The following is a 22,084-nucleotide window of genomic DNA, read 5'->3' as shown; positions in this document are numbered from 1 at the left end:
ATAATTTTTTCATTGTTTCATACTTGTGTGAATAATACGTCCCACTTATAATGAAATAAGTTGCAGCAATTTATGCACTAAATCAGTTGTCAATCCAATTTTTCTAGTTCTTGGAGGAAATTTTTTTGAATAAACCTAATTTCATATAATAAAATACAAAAGAACAAGTGGGGATGTGACATCATCAGCCACCTAATGAATATTCATGAAGACTGTTTTCACATAACAAATGTCATGCTAATTGACAACAAACACTATTTCTTGAACACTTAGATTCTAACAAATTTAACCCTATCCAGGCCAGGGGGGTGGCTCGGAGGCCCCCCTCAACGATTCGCGCAATATTTTCGCCGCGCGAATTATTTTGACTGCGCCGCTCGCTGACTTTTTACTTTCCAGTCTTGTGCAACTTTTGAGACCAGTTTTGCGTCACCCGGGTACGCGGTTCCGAAATTACGCAACATTATGTAAGTGCATGTCAGACCAAAAATTGCTCAAAAACGTGATTTCATGTACAAAGTCAATGCAAATTCTATTTTCAACCAAAAATCATAAATGTATGACTAATTTTAGTTTTGCTGGTCTAAATGTATTTATTTTATGCCATTTATGATCTCAGAAGAGTCCCCAACAAATTTCATTGAAAAAACAATGAAAAACAAAAGGTCCAAAAAACAAGGAAATACATAAGAAATTGCAAAAACAATAAAATACATAAGAAATTGATCTGATATCACAACTTTTTTTATGTACACTTGCTAGGAACACCAAAAAGAGTTTTTATACCAAAAATTGGAACAATTGGAGCTTTATTTAGGGAGTTAGAGGGAAAAGTATGATTTCGCATACTAATTATGCATAAATTAGTATAATCGCTTAATACCAATTTGCATGAAATGAATTACTATACAGTTTTGTAGATTATGTCCAAGACAACCTGCGTGCCAATTTTCGGCGCGATTGCACGGCCAACGGCCGAGATCTCATGGGGGGCCTGGGAGGCCACCCCGGCCATATGAACTCCCAAAATACCCCAGCCTAGATAGGGTTAACACAGACTAATCTTTAAAGACTTAAAATGTGAACATAAGTTCCAACCTAAGACTTGGGTCAATGATGGATAATTTAAAATTATGAAAGGAGCAAGTACATGAAAACATCAAATAGAACAGAAAAAAAAGTGAAATTCACCAGCTACGAAATACAATCATGTGCTTTATTATATTTATTCATTTTAATTATATATACATGTAGTACAGTTAAATTTACAGATGTCACATAATGCATTTGTAGACCCTAGATAAGAAACTCAATATGCATATTCATGACATACAGGTATAGCATTGCGATGGCACACAACTTGTAAAACGGTGTCAATTTTTTTTTACTCAGGTGAAATTTGATGTTAAATATGTTTTCATGAATAAATATGCAGTTTAATTCCTAATTGTTAAATAATATAATTACTTTGTGAAATTTCATAAAAACTAGCTTACACATGTAGATTACGATGTAAAGAAAAGATGTCTCATGTCCCAGCAGTATTATAATGATGCTACATATCTTTGATTAGGCATAAATTGACATTTGACTAAGGTTTCATTTCAAAAGGAGCTAAATCAAAGAAAATTGAAATCTAAAAAATTCAAAATTAATTGCAAGATTTTATCAATGACGATTACCTCAACCTGGCCATTAACATGTACATAAAAATAAACAGTGGATATCAGGGCCGAGTCAAAATATTTAAACGATGTTTAAACGATGTTCAAACAAAGCATAAACATTTACCTATTTTTCAAACCATTTAACTGTATCTAGGGTTTAGGGATGAAAAAAACCTTTCAAAAAAGGTACTGAAATTTCCCATTCTACATCTTTATATTCATGAAATGGCCATCTAATATCCATACTTCCTTGAAATTGTTTTGATATAGTTGGTAACTACTGAAAAAATGAAGAATATTCACTTCTATCTTGACTCTGACGATTCATTGTGATGTTACACTTGATACATATTGTAGTCCCACATATACACTTTCATGGTGTTGACAGAGTGTTAAACGATCAAAAACCATCAAAAATCATTTTCAGTTATTGAAAGTCGACATGTGAGACAATATTTACCGAGTGTAATATCAAATTCTTCTTGTTAGTTTCAACTAAATCAAATAAATTTCAAGAAAATATGCAATGTAAATGACCATTTCATGGATTTATAGATGCAAAATGTGCAATTTAAGAAGCTTTTGGTAAAGTTTTTTTTTTACCTCTACCGATTAACTGTAATCTCCCATTTATTAGCGTCCAACCCTCCTCCAACTGGGGAGGGGATTGACCAATTTCACCCCCTCAACGAATTTCATCACTAAGCCGCAGCACAAAATATTTCACACTGCTAGGTGACTTTTGACTTTCAAGTCTTGTGCATCTTTTGAGACCAAATTTGCGACGCCCGGGTAAAAAAAAATAACGCAACATTTTGTGAGTTCATGCTGAAATTGCTCAAAAACATGATTTTCAGTACAAAGTTAATACAAAATGTGTTTTCAACAAAAAATATCATGAGTGATTATTTTTACTTTGGCAGGTTTAAATGGATTTATTTTATGCAATTTATGAACGCAAAATATCCTTGACAAAGTTCATCATTATTGTTGGAAATGTAGAAATTCATATTTTCACCCCAAATCAAACTCTACTACAAAGTGAGTTGAAGGCAAAAACATACTTAAAAAAAAAAACACTGAAGTCAAATTCCATATGCGTATTTGCATAATCTATTCTTAAAAAAAATCTAAACAATTTGTTTGGAAAATGTTACAATACAATCTTGTCGTTTACATCTGACTATACGTGTATGCAAATGTTTGCAGCGATCACTCAATCAGTGGCCAAGATCTAAAGGGGGGGGGGCAAATTGACCCCCCTCCCTCGCATATCCTGCCCTCAAAGAGCCCAGTAAAACTAAGAAAAATGCATTAACGCAAGTAGCCCGATATACTTTGTTCTGTCTCAGTGTGGATGCCATTTGGATTGGCCTCACTGCCCCCTCTCATTTGGCCTTGAAGAATTTTTGAGCCCTTTTTTGTGCTGTGTAATATAAACAAGTGGAATGCCTCTGGCCGTCTCACCTGCATCACGCGATTCAATATAGCAGCAGTGCTGATTTTGAAAACTACTATAACTCGCACAAGATGTTCAGTGATACTTGGTTACTCTTATTTCCACGTTTTATGAACTAGACCAATACACTTATAGAGATATGATGGCAATTCAACAAATACCCCCAACGTGGCCAAAGTTCTTTGACCTTACATGACCTTTGACCTTGATCATGTGACATGAAACTCGCACAGGATGTTCAGTGATACTTGATTACTATTATGTCCAAGTTTTATGAACTAGACCAACACACTTTCAAATTTATGGCTGTAATTCAACAAATACCCCAATTTGGCCAAAGTTCATTGACCCTAAATGACCTTTGACCTTGATCATGTGACCTGAAACTTGCACAGGATGTTCAGTAATACTTGATTACTATTATGTCCAAGTTTCATGAATCAGATCCATAAACTTTCAAAGTTATGATGGTAATTCAACAGATACCCCCAATTCGGCCAAAGTTCATTGACCCTAAATGACCTTTGACCTTGGTCATGTGACGTGAAACTCATGCAGGATGTTCAGTGATACTTGATTAACCTTATGTATAAGTTTCATGAACTAGGTCCATATATTTTCTAAGTTATGATGACATTTCAAAAACTTAACCTTAGGTTAAGATTTTGATGTTGATTCCCCCAACATGGTCTAAGTTCATTGACCCTAAATGACCTTTGACCTTGGTCATGTGACATGAAACTCAGGCAGGATGTTCAATAATACTTGATTAACCTTATGGCCAAGTTTCATGAACTAGGTCCATATACTTTCTAAGTTATGCTGTCATTTCAAAAACTTAACCTCAGGTTAAGATTTGGTGTTGACGCCGCCGCCGTCGCCGTCGGAAAAGCGGCGCCTATAGTCTCACTCTGCTATGCAGGTGAGACAAAAAATGAACTACTGAAAAGTGGCAGTGCCCTAAAAATATCTTAATCTAAGGCCTGTGTCTTCAATAATATCAATGATATAGGGTTAGATACTTAGATTTGTAATTGGGTCTCAGGTTTTGAATGGTTGAAAGTCTGAATTTGAAAGTAGTCTGTTAAGAGTTGAGAATTTGCTTTAATGTGCTGATTCTTCTACGGAAGTACATGAATCCAGACCAAATATCACGGATCATACAAACTCATCTCTTCCACCACTATCATCGTTTTATTAATCACTCTACGTTCTACTTTGATCTTAAGGTCCTGCAAAATCTTTGACCAAGGAGAAACAAACTCCATGCTCCACCTCATATCATTACTCCAGCAGGCTATTATCCATAAGTTCAGGTTTAGATACATCGGTCTTTCACATTATCCGAGTAGGCTCACAGTCACTAGTCACTATGCAATGTCTTTCTGAGAGGGCAATCAGCTCACTTCAGCATGAGTATATAACAATCATTCTATAGTCTCCAGACAACTGAAATATGGGTTGCTCCATTGAAGCAGCAACTCTCACAGCCTACAACATCCATCTCAGTCTCTTTGGGTTAAACACTGATTTACCACTTCAAGAAGATGATTATTTTCCAGTGCAGCAGCTACTCGCTCTTTGTCCGCAAGTTGTTTGTTTACTGGAAAACAAAAGGAAAACCAATTGTTTAATTTTAACACTGGAGAAATATAATGAGTCTAAGATTCTAGGCAATAATAGCAATTAATAACCGATTAACCTCTACGATTTCCAAATAAGGTGAATGAGCCTTATATAATATTGTAAGCAAATTAAATTTTGGAAAATATCTTGACATTTCAAAGAATACACAATTGATTAGGTTTAATGCTACAAAGTATAACTTTTACATCCTCAGAATCCATGATGGTGTTAGATTGATTTCATTTGCTTTTATCCCTGTTGTATTAACACATTTAGCTTACAAAGATAAGGCTAATGGAAAGTAAACCACATTAATTTTTCCATTTTAAAAACCCATTTTACATGTTTTTTTTTTGTACAAGCAGGGTGTCCACCTTTTAATGATGCCCCCAGTTTTATGTTGCAATGGAACACGAATATACTATGACCATGCCCCCTCCAATAATATATAATACACTATGTCCATTGACCCAACATGACCTTTGACCATTATCATGTGACCTAAGACATGTGCAAAACAATCATTCATACTTGATTACCCTTATGTCTATGTTTCATGAACTACATGTGCAGATCCATACACTTTCTAAGTTATGATGCCAATTCAACATATACCCCCAACACAGCCAAAGTTCATTGACCCTTAATGACCTTTGATTTTGGTCATGTGACCAGAAACAAGCACAAGATATTCATGGATACATGGTTACTCTTGTCCCAAGTTTCACGAACTAGATCTATAATCTTTAAAATTATGATGACAATTCCACAAATACCCCCAACATTATCAAACTTTGTTGATCCTAAATGACCTTCGACCTTGGTTTGTGACCTGAAACTCAGGCAGGATCTTCAGTGATACACTCTCACTCTTATGTCCAAGTTTCATGAACTAGGTCCATATACTTTAGAAGTAATGACGACATTTCAAAAACTTAACCTTAGTCAAGATTTCGATATTGATTCCCCAAACATGGTCTAAGTTCATTGACCATAAATGACCTTCGACCTTGGTCATGTGACCTGAATCTCAGGCAGGATGTTCAGTAATACTAGTACTTGATTACTCTTATGTCCAAGTTTTATGACCTAGAACAATACACTTTCAGAGTTATGATCATCATAACTTGATGGTAATTCAACAAATACCCCCAACATGGTCAAAGTTCATTGACCTTAAATGACCTTTGTCATGTGACCTAAAACTCACACAGGATGTTCAGTGATAAATGATTCTTAAGTGACCAAGTTTTATGAATCAGATCCATAAACTTAGAAGTTATGATGGTACTTCAATACCCCTAACTTATGATGACATTTCAAAAACTTAACCTTGGTTAAGATTTCAATGTTGACAAAGCAGCCGTCGGAAAAGTGACACCTATAGTCTCACTCTGCTATGCAGGCGAGACAAAAATGAATAATAAAAAATCATAAAAATACAATAATGAAATATGAAAATTACATAAAAACCATATAAGGTTCTTTGTAACTATTGTGATTATAATAGCATCCATACTGTACCTGCATTTTCTGATACATGTGTTCCTGGTTTGATGTTGATGTCAACCTGAAAATATATAATGCAGTAAATTGTTACAAATGAGTCATAAATATTCTAAATAATCTATATTCAACTATTATTCTGACATTCCATCTTACAAAAAGAAATCATATCAATTTCCTGTGACTCATTCTTACCTGAATTTTTTTGGGTGCAATTTAAAAGATTTATCACCCTCTCTTGAAAGCTTTTTTTTTCTAAATCAAGGCTCTTTGAGCACTTTTCTAATAAATTTAGCAGTTTAAAAGCATATCTGAAAGCTGTATACAAAATCTGTATTTAGTGATTTTTATTAGGTAGTCTGTCTCTGACAGATCACCTCTTAATTTTGTCAGAATTTTCTTTACTTATTTCTTAAATTTATTTATTTTTAGCACCAATGTGTGTCGCCAACTTTTCTCAGAAATGGCTGAATCAATTTTGCTGAATTTTTCATCATCTATAAAGGTTATCATACACAAGCTGTAATAAGCTTTTCAATGTCATCAGGTCATAATGACGTCATCTATGTGCCAATTCATAAAATTCTTTATTCGATTATATCAACACAACGGATCCTCAATAATTAATCATATTTACAGCAGTTTAAGTCAAAGGTCACCTGTCGATGTCATCAAAGGACATGTAGAGGTCATGCGCGTTAAAATTGAAAAATGCTCAAAATCTCCGTTGATTCATTTTGGGTACGTTTCAGGTAATTTTTAAGCATTTCAACATTCTGTGCGCTTTTTCGTGCATAACGTCAATATGCAACGTAGAATCACCGTTTCTTTTCTGTAGATGCATTAATGAAATAATTCCAAGCCGTTTGATACCTCGATCAGCTCTCTACGACCACTAATAAATGATTGAGCCCCGATCAAAGTTTAATGCATGCGTGCACATAAGCTCTAACTATATGCCATGTATTGGCAAAAAACATGCCTATTGAAAATTCACTATAGCTCTTTAGAACGAACGGGGACCCCCAATTTTTTTTTTATACATCAATAGAGTATGAATCATAGATATGATTTCATGTCTCATTTGACCCTCATTATATCATGATATCATCAAAATGGCGTCGGAACTCAAAATTTCTATTTTGCGTGTTAAGACATCATAATTATGCAAATATGACTGTAACTCTGTAAATGCTAGTCAATTTTCGCAAATTTTTTTATATGATGTAGCTGAGGGCTAACTTTTTTTCAGAATTACTTATTTTTGGTTTTGATTTATTTTTCATGTTGATAAACGGATCATCCTAAAAATGGCAATTTATAGGGCCAAGCCATTTTGCGTGTAATCTCTATGGGAGATTACTTTTTCTCAAAACTGGATTCTACATTACTGTATTCATGAGCCATATCTCCATTATTTATCGTCGGCTCATGGGTATTGGGTATAATGTAGCTGAGATTCTAAGCTTTTGTAAGTGTTCCCTCCATTTTCCGATCGGATGCCGGGTTTATGCTGGTATTTCACTTGCAAAATTGGATTTGAGATTCTTATATATTGCATACGTGCAAAGTCTATGGGAAATGTTGTAGCCCAATCGGTAGGGCGACAGACTTGCGCCTCAAGGGACCACGGGGGCACAGGTTCGAGCACAGGGTGAACATGAGTATTTTTTTTTCTTTTCACCATTTCGCACATGTTCCTTCATGACCATTAAAAGAAACAAAAATTAAAATATTGAACAATAAATGAGATTAAAATCATTTTTTTATGTGTAATCTAGATCTATGGGTGACGAAATCAATTTTCTCAAATGATTGGGATGTTGATGACTAGTATAATGATGATAGTGATGATGATGATTATAGTGATATTTATTTGAAATTAATTAACTCTATGGAAAATGATGACAGACCACCTAATTCGTCCTCATGACAAATTAAAATCTAGTCTTATTTTAATGATTGAGAAGTGGTTTTAAATTTTACAACAGTCATTTAATACAAAAATTTCATTGTATGTTTTACACATAAAGACCAGAAAAAATCTTCACATAACATTTGTTTTATGATGTAATTTTCATTTCATGTTACCTAGGTCTACCCTACTCTTTCAGTTTATCTACGATGAATTCAAACCTTTAGAATTTAGAAATAATAACTTCATGAAGGCTTTAAAACCACATATACAGAAAAAAATGTCCCATTTGCAGGAATTTGCTATCCACCCTCAACACTCACACACACACACCACCCACACACCACCCACACATCCCCACATCATCTCCCCTACACATGCCCATAGACACACACACATACTTTTTAAACACGTGAGTGCTAACATTTTTCCATATTCCTTTATATCTAATTGATGTCTTTTATTGGTCAACAAGGGCAGCTAAAAATGGAGATCTGTCCTATTGTTATGCCTGCAAACAAAAGGGCTTGCCTGGTATGGAAGCAGTTACCTATGTTGAGCCCTTCACAAGGCTATAAAAATTTTGGCTCGTACTCCGTTCACCCCTCAGCAAAGATCATTTTTGGTCACTGAGTATGCAAGAGTGTGGCTAACATTCTGCAAGTGTCTCGCCATCGTTACCCTGATGTCCCGTGTCCCAGCAGAAAAGTTATGCTCAGAAAGTTAAGAAATATCAAAGAACGGGAACCAGTGCAGATAAAAGAATTGTCAGTGACAGCTTGCATCAGTTCTTTGGCAACAGAGTGATAGCACTGAATGAGGAAGTTGAGTGGCTGCGTGTTTGAGGGTGTGTGAGGGGTATGTGTGTGTGTCCTTCAGCATGCATTGAGTTAAAAGTTCTTTCCAAATTTGGTTTATTCTTCCCCAAGCAACTTGGCGCAACCAAGTTCTTATGACCTTCCGGAGATTGGCTCGTAGTCAGTCATGCATGCACAAATTCAAATGAAAATGGTACAAAAAGATGTGGGGAGAATTACTCTACCAGGATATATCAACTAATTGACGATCAAATGTTCATGATTCAAACAAGACAAACTTCCCGCAAATGAGACTTTTTTTTTCTGACTCACTACCTAGATCAAAGCTTGGACTGGGAAAATAAAATGAAACAATTACAAATGTGAAAATGGTTGAATACAAAAATTAAGTACCACTATCAAATTAATCAATATCTTTGTAAAAAGAAGACTAGAAATTTGACATGTCCAAAGGACACAGATGCCCCCACTCAACGCGATCAGAAATTCATTCAATATGATTGAACTTAATATTGCACGGAAACCAACTTGCATATATTCAATGAGCTGTGAACTTTGACCTGCGGACTCCAAATTCGAACTAAGCCTGTATTTTGTTGTCATCTACCTACACACTAAAATTTTTTTTTAATCCATTAAATTTTTTACGAGTTATTGCGCGGAAACCAACTCGCATATTCAATGAGCTGTGTACCTACACACTAAATTTTTTTAAATCCATTAAATATTTTTTGAGTTATTGCGTGGAAACCAACTCCAAGCTGTGACCTTTGACCTGCGGACTCCAAATTCGAACTTTGCCTGTATTTTGGTGTCATCTATCTACACATCACAAAAAAATTTGAAAATCCATTAAATATTTTTTCGAGTTATTGTGCGGAAACCAAGTGGGGGGACGGAAGGACAGGGGCATAAAAAAATAAATGCCGTCAAATTGTCAATAGTTGGCATTTGGTCAAGCATGTAAGCATATACCCCCTCTCTATAATGCCAATATTGTTGTTAACCAAATACTGTCTAAAACAAAGCTAGATCAATCCATATAGACTTGAATATGGGCCACGAAGCGACAAAATAGCCCTTAGCCCTCTAAATGACAAAGACTCTAACTCTAAGAAATCAACTTTGAATTGAAATCATGTATGACTCTATACGTCATCGGGCACACACGCCCACAGTCAGAGAGCCTGCCCGAACTGGGCCCTGCACTACAGCCCAGACTATTGCCATTCTAGTACAAGATCCACAGTTATGTAGGGGTCTACAGTACACCCTACATCAATATGGTTGTAGGCCCGGTGCCCGGGGGGGGGGGGGGGGGGGTAACAAGTTAACAACAAAGCCAACCCCTAATATACATTAGCATGAACTATAACTTGTGTTCAGTGTACTATGTAGTGTCACTAACAGTGTCAGTAAAACAAAACATGGAAATTTAGATTTAGAATCTTTGGCATAGACTATACCCACATAAGTATTCAATTAGAGAAACAAAAATAAACATCACAGAAAGACCATCTCCTTAAACTAAAATATATTTTGATTGTGATAATTATGGATATAGGATAAAAATAATGATTCTTGTAGAGTGCACATCTTTTTTTTATAATGTCCCAGCACTTCAAGGACTTGAATATTAGTACCCGTGTTGATTTTGGTATTTATGAATTAATATATCTTAGCATATATCATTCAAGATATGCAGTTATATTTCAGATTACTTGTGTTTAATGAATTGAACAAGAAACATTTGATCAAAAGATGTTATTGTATGATGGTACCATTGCAGGTCTGACTGTGAGTCTGGAGGAGCTAGCTACTGTAGTAGACAAGTCTTCATTTTTGAGTACAGCTAAGCTTTATGAGGAAGGTCAAGGTTGGCAATTTTTGTTTATAGAAGGACTACCTCTTGAAGTACTATAGGAAACTAAAGAATATAACAGTTCATCACCGTATCCACGATGCAGAGAAAGCATTTCTCTTGCTAAAGAGAAATATTGAGCCACCTAATGCAATGGCCCTAGATTTGTTGAAACCTGCTAGACTGCTTGACACATCAGGCCATTTGTCAGGGAAGCCTGCCAGGAAATGACATGCCCTGAACCTGAGAGACTAAGACCTTGATGTTTGGTCTCATTACCAGGAGCTGACAGGGAGAAGGTGGTTTTCATGACCAACCTTGTAGCATGGACCTAGGAAGAGATGGACATTCATCGCTTAGGTGAATTCACCAACAGGTGACTATTATTGTCATCTGAATAACATTTTCTTCATACTTGTCTACTTTGGGCCTGAAGCAGTTCGTGATTGGAACTTTATATTTCACAGATTGTATGCGCAGTTGATAACAAATCACTTAAATCATGGAAAATTGATGTGTAGTTCTTGTTTACCTTTGGTAATCTAAATTCCATGAGTTTTATTTGGGAAAATGTCTGCATATTTTAATACACATGAGGTGGCAAATTTGTCATTGATTGTTAACCATTTAAAAGTCCATTTTCCCAAGTTTCTCCATAATATTCCAGGTATATGCACATGTGTATAGATTATGTATCTCTCAATCTAATTGAGGTCCTTACGTGCGTCCAGAAGTGTCCGGATCGAATAATATTTTAAATAGAAACTGCATGAAGCATGTTGATTGAAAGGCACATGCTGAAACAGGGTATCAGCCAACAAAACTAAGATCGGGAAACTGATCCGTCTTTAAGTGATCAGATACTTCTTGGTAGTCATGGTAATTGCTATTGTCAAAACACCTCTTATTAAGATGCATATAACCAGGTGAAGGTAACTATCATTGGATCAAAGAAATAAAAGAAAATAAAGGAAAATAATAACTACAATAATGAAAATGAAGAAAAAAATAGGAAAATAAGAGATGTGAGAAAATTCCTCAAACATGATCTGCATAATTTCTAATTTTGGTGTTGAATAAACACAGCAGCAAAGATGACGCTGCCCCATCTGGGGCCCTCTTTCATACAAGGATATTATAACTCTGCATGTCATTTACCAAGCCACCCCCCCCCCCCCTCTCCCACAATCAAGGTTTCTTTAGTACTTGTAATAATTAGCAAAGTTATTATATTTTTGTTAATAATTGAGGCTGGGGCCCAGCTACCAAAATATGGCCCCAATTGCACGCCCACCCCCTCTCTCCATATATTATTTTTTGCTCTTTTTCTTTCATCTTCCTGTCCCATCTCAGTTCCCCCGCCCTCACTCTCTCCCTTTCTCTCTCAGTATCACCAGTTTTGACTCCCTCCATCTCTGTCAACTCTATCACTTCATTTCACCCTTCTACTTGAAATAAATCATTCATCTTTAAAGATGGACTGATTGAAAATGCCGAGCTGAACTCCAATAATATTTACTAGCATTGTCAAGTTCGTCCAGTGTCACCTCATAGTGTATTAAGGCCTTCATTTTGATGCAATTTCATGTATAAACAAAAATAGGAACGTGAACATATTTTCTCTTTCATCAAATATAAGAGTCTTCTGATTTTAAAGGATCATTTCAGCCAGTCAAGTTGAAATCTTAGCGAAAATGACGAAGCACAATTTCTTCTTTCAATATGCAACATGTTTACGCCCAAAAATTAGCACAACACGTGTGCACCCCAAAACGAGCATTTTCAATATCAATCGATTCAGATACATATAGTGGAATTTGGAAAAACTGTTTAAATTTTCAGATTCTACAGAATTTACTCTCCAAAGTACTATTGAAAGGTCAATTTTGAAAATTTTGGCCTAAGGACCATTTTGTTGCGTCGCAGCCCATACGTGTTCTTCCTTACCTTAAATCTAGAAGGCAATGACCTGATAAGCTTCACTCTAATGGCAAGTCCAATCAATGTAGCCATACTGCAATGAGGAATGGTGGGGGTGAAGGTCACTTTCACTACATTACCAGGATCATCAACCTGACAAAAAAAAACAAATGATCAGAAGAGAACAAACCTGTACATTCTGTACCTTTATTATTTTATGATTGAACATATACACACACATCAAGGCTCATCCAGACATGGTGCAACAATCCTTGGCAACATTCTGACATAGAAATACAAAGCAAGTGGGATATTAGGTGTTGAAAAAAATGTTAAAACAGAAAGATAATTTCTGAGGGAGGGTTGAAAGGTGGTTATTATATGAGGACCAATCATAGTCTATAAAAGAGTAAATGCAAATTACGACAAGTTAGTACAAATAATCTAAATAAACTAGACAAAGTTGTAAATTCATACTGCATGACTCGTAACATAATCATGAAATCACTGTGAGTTGTGACATCATAACACAAGTCAGAAAAGAATTCAGACATACCTCTAATTCAGCTTGCTGCACAACATTCAACTCTTCCAATGTCAGAGGATGCTCAGGGTCATTGATGTTTCTGATCAAATGTTAACATCTAGTCAAGGAAATTTGACATAGATCACAAAACCTGAGTACTCTTCAAGGTTTCTCTAATATACAAATAAACAGGAAATAAACCCAATGGCCCATATTCTGAAGTCAGATTTTATTTAAACTCTGGTCTAAAGTTGTTGTTTAAATACAGATGGCCAATTGTGACATCAATATCTCAAAGTAGAGGTTTAACTCATCAGCCAATTTGACTCTGAAATTGTTCTTGAAGGTCAAGTCCACCTCAGGAAAATGTTGATCTCTAATCTATGCATAGAATTTGTCAAATCGTATGTTTCAGTTTCAAAGATTTATTTTTGATGATATTTGGAATCGTAGAAGGGCTTATAATTATCATCATTTTACAAAGACCACCGTTATGGTTTACTTTCGTAAACTATTAAAATTTGATGTCCCAGGGGTACCCATCTCAACGTCCACCAGTGGCGTACCTGGGATTTTTCACAGGGGGGGCAAAACCGTCCGCCAAAAAATTTGACAAGCAAAAAAAAAAAAAAAAAAAGGTCTTCAATCACAAATGAAGGATTTCGTACCAGAAAAAAATTTGACAAGCAAAAAAAAAAAAAAAAAAAAAAAAAGGGTCTTCAAGCTCGTCAGGGGGGGGGGGGGCAATAAAGGTCTTCAAGCTCGTCAGGGGGGGCAGACTGCCCCCTCTGCCCCCCCCCCCCGTAGGTATGCTAGTGACGTCCACATGTGATTTTCTAGTCATGAAATTATTTATTCATAATTTAATTTTCTCAGCAATTGAATGCTCCAACCTTCATGGTCTAAATATGTATGATGCATAATTTACATGTGCTATTATTTTGAAAAGATGTATTTCCCAATTCATCGAAATATTTGCAATTTTGTCATAATTTTTCTTTTTGAAAAATATGCTATTTTGTGACTAAGGCTACGTCTCGTCTGCTCTTTTTACCGATAGTAGTGTGATGTGTTGTGATTGTTTCAATGTCGAACCGGGGCCCATGGATGTGTTGGACTGGCACCGTGCTCGAGGCATTTCCCCCCTCGGCACCAGGTAAAGTTTTCAGTGCAGCTGCCCTTGCAGGGTATCATATTGTTCTGGGTTAGTATTAGGTCTTTGTGTAATTTTTGCTTTGTATATTATTTAATGCCATTATTTTTGTAATTATTTATTATATGTTATATATTGTTCTTTGTATACCAACAGCCGGAATATGATTTTTGTGCCAATGTAATTTTTATTTTGAGCATGACAATAAATTTTGAATATCTGATCTGAATATCTGATATCAAGGTATTCTAGTTAGGAAGCCTTTCGAGAAACAGGTTTAGTAAGATTGGAACTATCTCCGTGGTTGGTGGATAAAGATATGACTAACTTGTCCAGGTGTTGAGAAACAGGCCCCAGGTGAATACAAAAATTATTCCCTGGTTACTAATGAAAAATAAATTGCAACTGTATGGAAATTAGTAATTTTGGTCACAAAAGTGAAAATTTAATGATTTTTTAAATTGTGTGCTGTGTACAGCATTGGCATACCATAGTTCTACCTGTAGATTCCCCACAGGCAGGATGGTTGCAGTGAACAAGTGATTTATGGTAAAAAGTTCGGTGAATTACACGAGAATAATGTGTTTGATATGATTGAATTCATGAAGTGTTTGGTAATACGATCCACAACCATATATGTCTAAATATTAATAAAACATCTTCTTCTTCTTTAAAGGACATGTCCACCCCAACAAAAACTTGATTTGAATAAAAAGAGAAAAATTTAACAAGCATAACACTGAAAATTTCATCAAAATTGGATGTCACGGTAAAATAAGAAAGTTATGGCATTTTAAAGTTTTGCTTCATTTTACAAAACAGTTATATGCACATCTCCGTCGGTATGCAAATGAGGAACTGATGACATCACTCACTATTTCTTTTGTATTTTATTATATGAAATATTTTTATTTTCTCGTCATTGTCATGTGAAATTAAGTTTCATTCCTCCCTGAACACGTGGAATTCCATTATTTTAACATTTTGTGCTTCAGGCAAGGTCCTAATCGTCAAATTCGTAAAAATTGAAATATTGTATAATTCAAACAATAAAAAACAAAAGAAATAGTGAGTGACAACATCGACTCTCTCATTTGGATGTAACTGGCTCGTTCATATAGGCCTAGGCCTAACTATTTTGTAAACATGGTAAAAAATAAGCAAAACTTTGAAATGTCATAACTTTCTTATTTTACATCCGATTTTGATGAAATTTTCAGCATTGTGCTTGTCTGATTTTCTCTATTGATTCAAATCAACATTTTTCTGAGGTGGACTTGACCTTTAAAGTTTAAATTCAAGACTAGATGGATGCCCATCATCAGTAGAGGCGCACAGCCAATATTGGAGACTGTCTCCAATGTGGGAGATTATCTCCAATAATATCAGAGACTTTTGTAAAGAATTTGGGTATCCAATTTCAGGGCAGCCAATTTCAGAGACAGTCTCCAGTTTTGGAGTCCAATTTCCTTTGTTTACATTTGCTGCAAAAGGATTAACTTGGCGGCAAATAAAAATGTGATAAGCAGATTCCTCATGAAAAATTACCCCTTTTCACCATCTACTTTAAAAATTCACCGTCTACTTTTGTTTTGATAAGGATATTTGTTGTCAATCACACACAAAACAAATGGGCTTCTGACCTCAGTGAGACAACATTTTGGGTGGAAAAAATTATGCTTTTGTTGTTGTTGTTTCTTTTGTCCTTTGCAAAGCAAGTCTCCAATGTGGGAGATTGTCTCTCTAGTAATAGAGTCTCCCATATTGGCCTAACCCAGAGAGCTCCCGCCCGCGCGGACGGGAGCTCTCTGGGTTAATATTGGCCGTGCGCCACGCCTCTACTGATCATAATATTATTGAAATAATTAAAGGATATCAAACACTTCTCTTGTGTCGATGGCATCGTCGATATCATCATCTTCTTCGGCTGGTAGAATGTGTCTTTTATCAAGCTTTCCATGAATCGTGGGGTTGACATTATCCAGTTGTTCACGCCCCGACATCTTAAGGTTTGAAGAAGGAACGACACCTCGACGACCCACGTACCCGAATATTCGCCGTCCGGCCCGGTATGCACGGCCGGTGGTGCGGTAGTACGTCAGGCCGGTACGTACGCGGCCGGTACAGAGCAAAGACCTTATAATATATTACTAGACCGAAAGCTGCGTGCGCGTTCAGCACAAAACAAATGAGATTAGGCTCCGCCTACCGCGATCATTTGAAGACAAAAATAAGCCCTCATTGACATTCATGAGCATGAAGATATTCATAATCCGGCCTTTTCATTGGCTAAGAGCGTCATTAATACGCGATTTCCCCGATTCCTTGTCATCGATACTAGTGGTATCGTGTTACAGAAATAATTATTCATTTGACCTCATTACGTCATCTAATTTATTCATTCTGAAACTTTTCTTTCCACACACAAAATGGACCTACGAACACTCCGGTGAGTACGTATAAATTGATATAACCACATGAATTCAGTGGACTATTTACACATTTCACACTGTATTTTGTGATCTTAGGTTATTTCTTTAACAAATTAGAGAGTTTGCTATCATTCTTCTGTTAAAGGAAAGCAGAATTTGGTCTTTGAAATTGAAGTTAGATTGTCATCGTCGCACAGTGCAGCCAGTATGTTGCTTGCAGTGTATTTTGTACGGGCTCCTAGCCGGCTGGGAATCGAGAGATAATCGGGCTGGTTTGGTTCACCTCCAACAAGGACCAACCCACGATTGATTAAAACAAGAAGAATGAGGCTTCTTTTTGTACACTGTAACGTTAGATCTAGAGGGAGATCTGCATCTGTCTTCAGTAGATCGAGACTCAGTCAGGAATAAACTGTGAAGCGGAGTGTGGATGAAGATACGCCTGTCATTGACATTGTGTCAGTCCTCACTTTCAGATATCAAATTTATTTTGCATAACTTCAGGCTTCTGCATTTAGCCCCCACCATTTTAACTCTTATTGTTATTTAACCCAGAGAGCTCCCGCCCGCGCAGCGGGCGGGAGCCCAGAAGCTTACCGTGTATTTTACCATTGTCACCGGACTAGGGTGATTTATGGTCTAAATATTTCTCCAAATGAATTGTGAAAACAGAAAGTATACAATTACCACGATTATATGGATGAAGGTCTAACGAGTGGCAGATTCCTGACATCTGGGCACAGTCTGGAACCTCAAAAAAACGAAAAGTTCTCTCCTTCTACCCCGTCTCGATCGGCCATTTTTGTTAAAAATCGTAACAAAATGGCCGATCGAGACTGGGTAGAAGGAGAGAACTTTTCGTTTTTTTGAGGTACCAGACTGTGCCCAGATGTCAGGAATCTGTCACTCGTTAGACCTTCATCCATATAATCGTGGTAATTGTATACTTTCCGTTTTCACAATTCATTTGGAGAAATATTTAGACCATAAATCACCCTAGTCCGGTGACAATGGTAAAATACACGGTAAGCTTCTGGGCTCCCGCCCGCTGCGCGGGCGGGAGCTCTCTGGGTTAATTGTTATTCATAAATTTATAGACTCGGTCTTAGAAATAACATGCTGCTCTGCATGTTTGTCTTATTATCAATAGATCTATGACCTAGATCTTCTTAATCCTAGGCCCTACTTACTTCATGTTTATACTTAGATCTAGGCTACTTTACTTTTATTTATTCATCGATGCTATCATTTTATCAAGAGCTAGGCCTACCTAATTAAAATCTAGTCTAACTTATACTTTCCCAACCCTCGATACTTGCCCCCAGGGCTTATGATCTAGGTCTGTAATTTAGGCCTAGATCTAGGTCTGGGCCTAAACGACTCCATTTACATGTACGAGTATGACTGTCAGTGGACCAAGGAGTCGGACTAGATCTAGATCTACTCTCGGTCAATAATGGCAATGAAGTCTTAGCCAGGAATAAAAGTCAAAGTCAGACATCAAAAATTTCTAAACCGATATAGGGTTTAGAACCGAAGCTTTACTTTCTAGGTCTAGATAGATCGAGAGTCCATCGTTAGTCTAGATCTAGACCTAATTTAGATACATGAATGCTGTCGCACAGCATTGAGTCTCGTTGGACTAGATCTATACTTTCTTACAAATAGATCTAGACCTAGTGCATGAGATTATGAAATTATGTTAAAGTCTAATGAAATAAGATTCGGAAATAAAAAGATCCAGATTTTTTTTTTTGGGGGGGGGGGGCAGACATGTGAAAAAATTTAGAGAAACCTAAAATTCAGAAAGCGAGGGCCAGAAGCGACCAATATTACCTAGGGCCGTTTTGTGCATTTTCTAAAGTAAAATTGAAGGATGTCATGCAATTCTCTTTTTGATGAAGGTTTTCACATTTCTGATTTCAGCTCTTACCCAAACCCCTCCCCCTATACATACGGCCATGAAAAAGATCATTTCTTATTATTGTTCTCTCTCTTTCACAAACAGGTTGAGTTTGAAGAACAAGAAAAACAGTAGAGGTCTACCTATATGGTTCAAGATGATGATCATAAGTGCATGCATCATTTTGCAGATTCTCATCCAGGTATAAAACTTAAACTAACCCATACAAAATTACAGATACATTGCATATGCATTGAATGTTAACCATGTTTACATTAAATAAAAATAATCTGAGCTACAAAGAGGTAGGATCTGTAATGAATATACACTTCTTAATATACAGGCTCTCGAGTCTAAAATAGAACCAATGCCAAAAGTTATGTACCTTGGACAAATTTATAAAATAAGGTCATGTCCTTGATCTACTAGTAATTAAATGGCCTTTTTATTTCCTATTTGTTTATAAACAAAGTGTAGGGATTGATTTTGTACTTATATTTCTTTCCACTCTTATCCAGGAATCATCCCCTTTTTCTAATAGAACATCCCTCATTTATATTCACCCTTTTCATCCTAACTTCCTATTCTTCATGTATAGCTCTCTCTTACACATTAACTGCTGTACACTCTGTACACAAGGTTGTTTGGTATTAATTCACTCCACCATCCTTCATACAGCTTTCTTCACTCCTCTCTCTCTCTCTCACTCTCCTTCTGATTGGTTATAATGTTAAGTTGATGCACTCAAGCTTAAATAATAATTTGCATATAGTTTGAATGGTCAATATATATCCTTTGTTTGTATATTTGAATATTCAGTTATACTTTGTTATATTGATTTACATTTATATGAATATTGATGTGCCTTAAGTAATTTGCATGGAATGTTACAAAGAATGCAACAAGGCTTTGAGTCATTAAAATCTGGGAGTTGGCCAGTAAGTTATCAACCTGACAACATGTCTGCTGGGCTGCCTCTGTGTTAAGAGTACTAGAAATGAGATATTGTCAGAACCCCGTACTACACAAAGCAATATTTATTTTTCATATTTTACAAAATTCATTTCATGCATTCTTTAGTGTGATATTCATATTTCATATTTGTAGATTTACGATTTTTTTTAAATCTTGTTATTTTACATTTTGTCCAATAGGATGATGCAGTTTTACAATTTCCATGGAGGTGATTGATGATGATAAACAATTGGTGAAGTAGGCCTAATAGAACAGTGATAGGACCACAAAGAGAAATACAACCTACAGCAGTTATATGAGTGAGTTAATAAGTGATTATTTTTAATAATGGGGGGTTTTCACAATATTTTTAGGCAACAAATAGACCTGCCTTTGAAAAAAACATTTCAATTCTGTTTTTAGGTTATAGATAGGTGTCGTTTTTATTCGCAGATCAAAATATTCTGTGCAACAAAACATCATCTTTAATTCTGACTATTATATATAATTTATATGTTAATTCATATATTCATATTTATGGGAAATCTCTGACATTTTTTTTATATAGTACATGTAGTTATAATGGAGAGTGGTATGCAAACTGCATAGAACAGGTTTAAGTGATATGCTTTGTAGAAGTACAAGTTTATAATTAGTAGAAGTAAGATTTCCTATGTTATGTGATGAAGAAATTTATATACCGGTATGTATAGTCTTACTTTTCTTCAAACATTTATGTTTTACAAATCATGACAATTTTAATTTAAATTCATTGATTTTCTTTCTCTATTTTTTCAATCTGCAGGACTGGTGTAACAGATGTTTTCATTCAAGAAACCCAACAAATTGAAGAGTGACTTAGCTTAGGAAGCACTTGATAAAGATGGAAAAGGTTTTTTTTTTTAATTATCATCACAACCCCAAATTCATGAAGTATGAAATTTCCTGTCGATTTTCATTAAAACTGGTTGCAAAAGGAAAAGCTATAAACATACAAATAGGAGCGGCGAAGTGAAGTTGAAAGTGGGGGGGGGCACAGGGAAAATGCTGTATTATGTGAAATTTTAAAGAAGTTGCGAGAGAGCAAAATTTTGACATTTTTAAAAAGAAAATCCAATTTTGTGATAGATTTCGACAAAATATTCAGAATGATATATTTCACCCTTTTTTTTGGGGGGGGGGGCAAGAGTCCTTCAAGCCCCCCCCCCCTCCATCTGTAGTGTACGAAACTGCTTATCTACCCCCACTCACATGAATTATTAAACTTAATGCACAAAGGATTTCCTTATTGTTTTCTTGTTTCAAAGGGCACTCGTCATTCTTTAGGAGCACTTTTCTTGGATAAAAGGGGGCAGTTATTAGAGAAAGGGCACTTACAAGAAGGCGAGGGGGTACTTTTTAACACTTAAAACGGGCCCTCAGATGAAAGGGCACAGAACACGTTCGGGGGGCATTTTTGGTAAAAATTTGCATACAAGGAAGAGCACTTGGTAACACCTAAAACAGGTTCTCGTCAGGTGAAAGGGACACAGTACACGTTCGTGAGGGGGCATTTTTCTTACATAAAATTAAAGGCACTTTTCAGTGCTTTAAAAAGTAGGGGGAACTGTGCCCCCCAGGATCGCTGCCCCTGCATACAAAAAACATTTTTCGTTCGATTCAAAGTATTAACATACGCTTAAGAAAAAAAGTAAGGCTAAATCCTCTGATAATGTGATATTTTTTTTGGCTATTAATAAAATTCACAACTAACCATAAAATGCCTTCATGTCTTTCATTTGTATAGTATTTGTACAGAGCTAAAATGAAAGGGATTTGGAATTGGCAAAATTCAAATGAGATGGAGATCGAGAGAGAGAAAGAGTGATGAGAAGGGGGTTGAAAAGAGATGAGAAAGAAATGGAGGGGCACATATGAAGAGATAATTTAGAGGGGGGGTAAGAGAGCACGAATGGTGGGAAGTAGGAACAAAGGGGTGGAAGAGAAATAAGACGAGATTTATGGAAACCAGGAGACAGATAACAAGTGGGAAAAGAAGAAGGAAATATATGTAGGAGAAAGGCGGCACCAAAATAACGTGAGTGGGAAAATTATTAAATGGAAAAACAGAGCAAGAAATGCTGGAGAATAGAGGGGACAGGAAACGTATTAAACATGATAAACTGGGGCACGTTTCATCATGAGTTACAAGTATGGTAATAATGATTGGTTATATATAGCCGTTACCATCGTAGTTAACTACGATGGTAACTGCTATAACCAATCATAATCTAGGTTACCACGGTAATCACAATAACAGCGATGATTAAATAGCTGTAATTCATTATGAAACGGACGCCAAATG

At 36.0% G+C, this 22,084-nt stretch overlaps 1 protein-coding gene and 1 long non-coding RNA gene across 2 annotated transcripts; one reads left to right on the top strand and one right to left on the bottom strand.

Moving 5' to 3' along the window:
• Positions 1-1,195: 1,195 nt before the first annotated feature.
• On the bottom strand, positions 1,196-16,533 carry LOC129254243 (cytosolic iron-sulfur assembly component 2B-like). Its single transcript, XM_064094841.1, has 5 exons — positions 16,328-16,533; positions 13,329-13,408; positions 12,800-12,925; positions 6,277-6,322; positions 1,196-4,729 (listed from the first exon to the last, which is right to left on the bottom strand). Exons 1-5 carry the CDS (start codon positions 16,452-16,454, stop codon positions 4,632-4,634), a joined length of 477 nt encoding a protein of 158 aa, XP_063950911.1. The 5' UTR covers positions 16,455-16,533; the 3' UTR covers positions 1,196-4,631.
• A 282-nt stretch (positions 16,534-16,815) lies between these two features.
• LOC135153113 (uncharacterized) lies at positions 16,816-21,494 on the top strand. The gene is made up of 4 exons (XR_010292592.1): positions 16,816-16,900; positions 18,892-18,988; positions 19,941-20,060; positions 20,546-21,494. It is a non-coding gene; the product is annotated as an uncharacterized LOC135153113 (long non-coding RNA).
• Positions 21,495-22,084: the final 590 nt, after the last annotated feature.

Source organism: Lytechinus pictus, chromosome 2, assembly GCF_037042905.1.
Source record: "Lytechinus pictus isolate F3 Inbred chromosome 2, Lp3.0, whole genome shotgun sequence".
In the NCBI taxonomy this organism is placed as follows: domain Eukaryota; kingdom Metazoa; phylum Echinodermata; class Echinoidea; order Temnopleuroida; family Toxopneustidae; genus Lytechinus; species Lytechinus pictus.
Note: the sequence above shows the minus strand (reverse complement) of the source record. Positions and strands in the feature narration are given on the sequence as shown.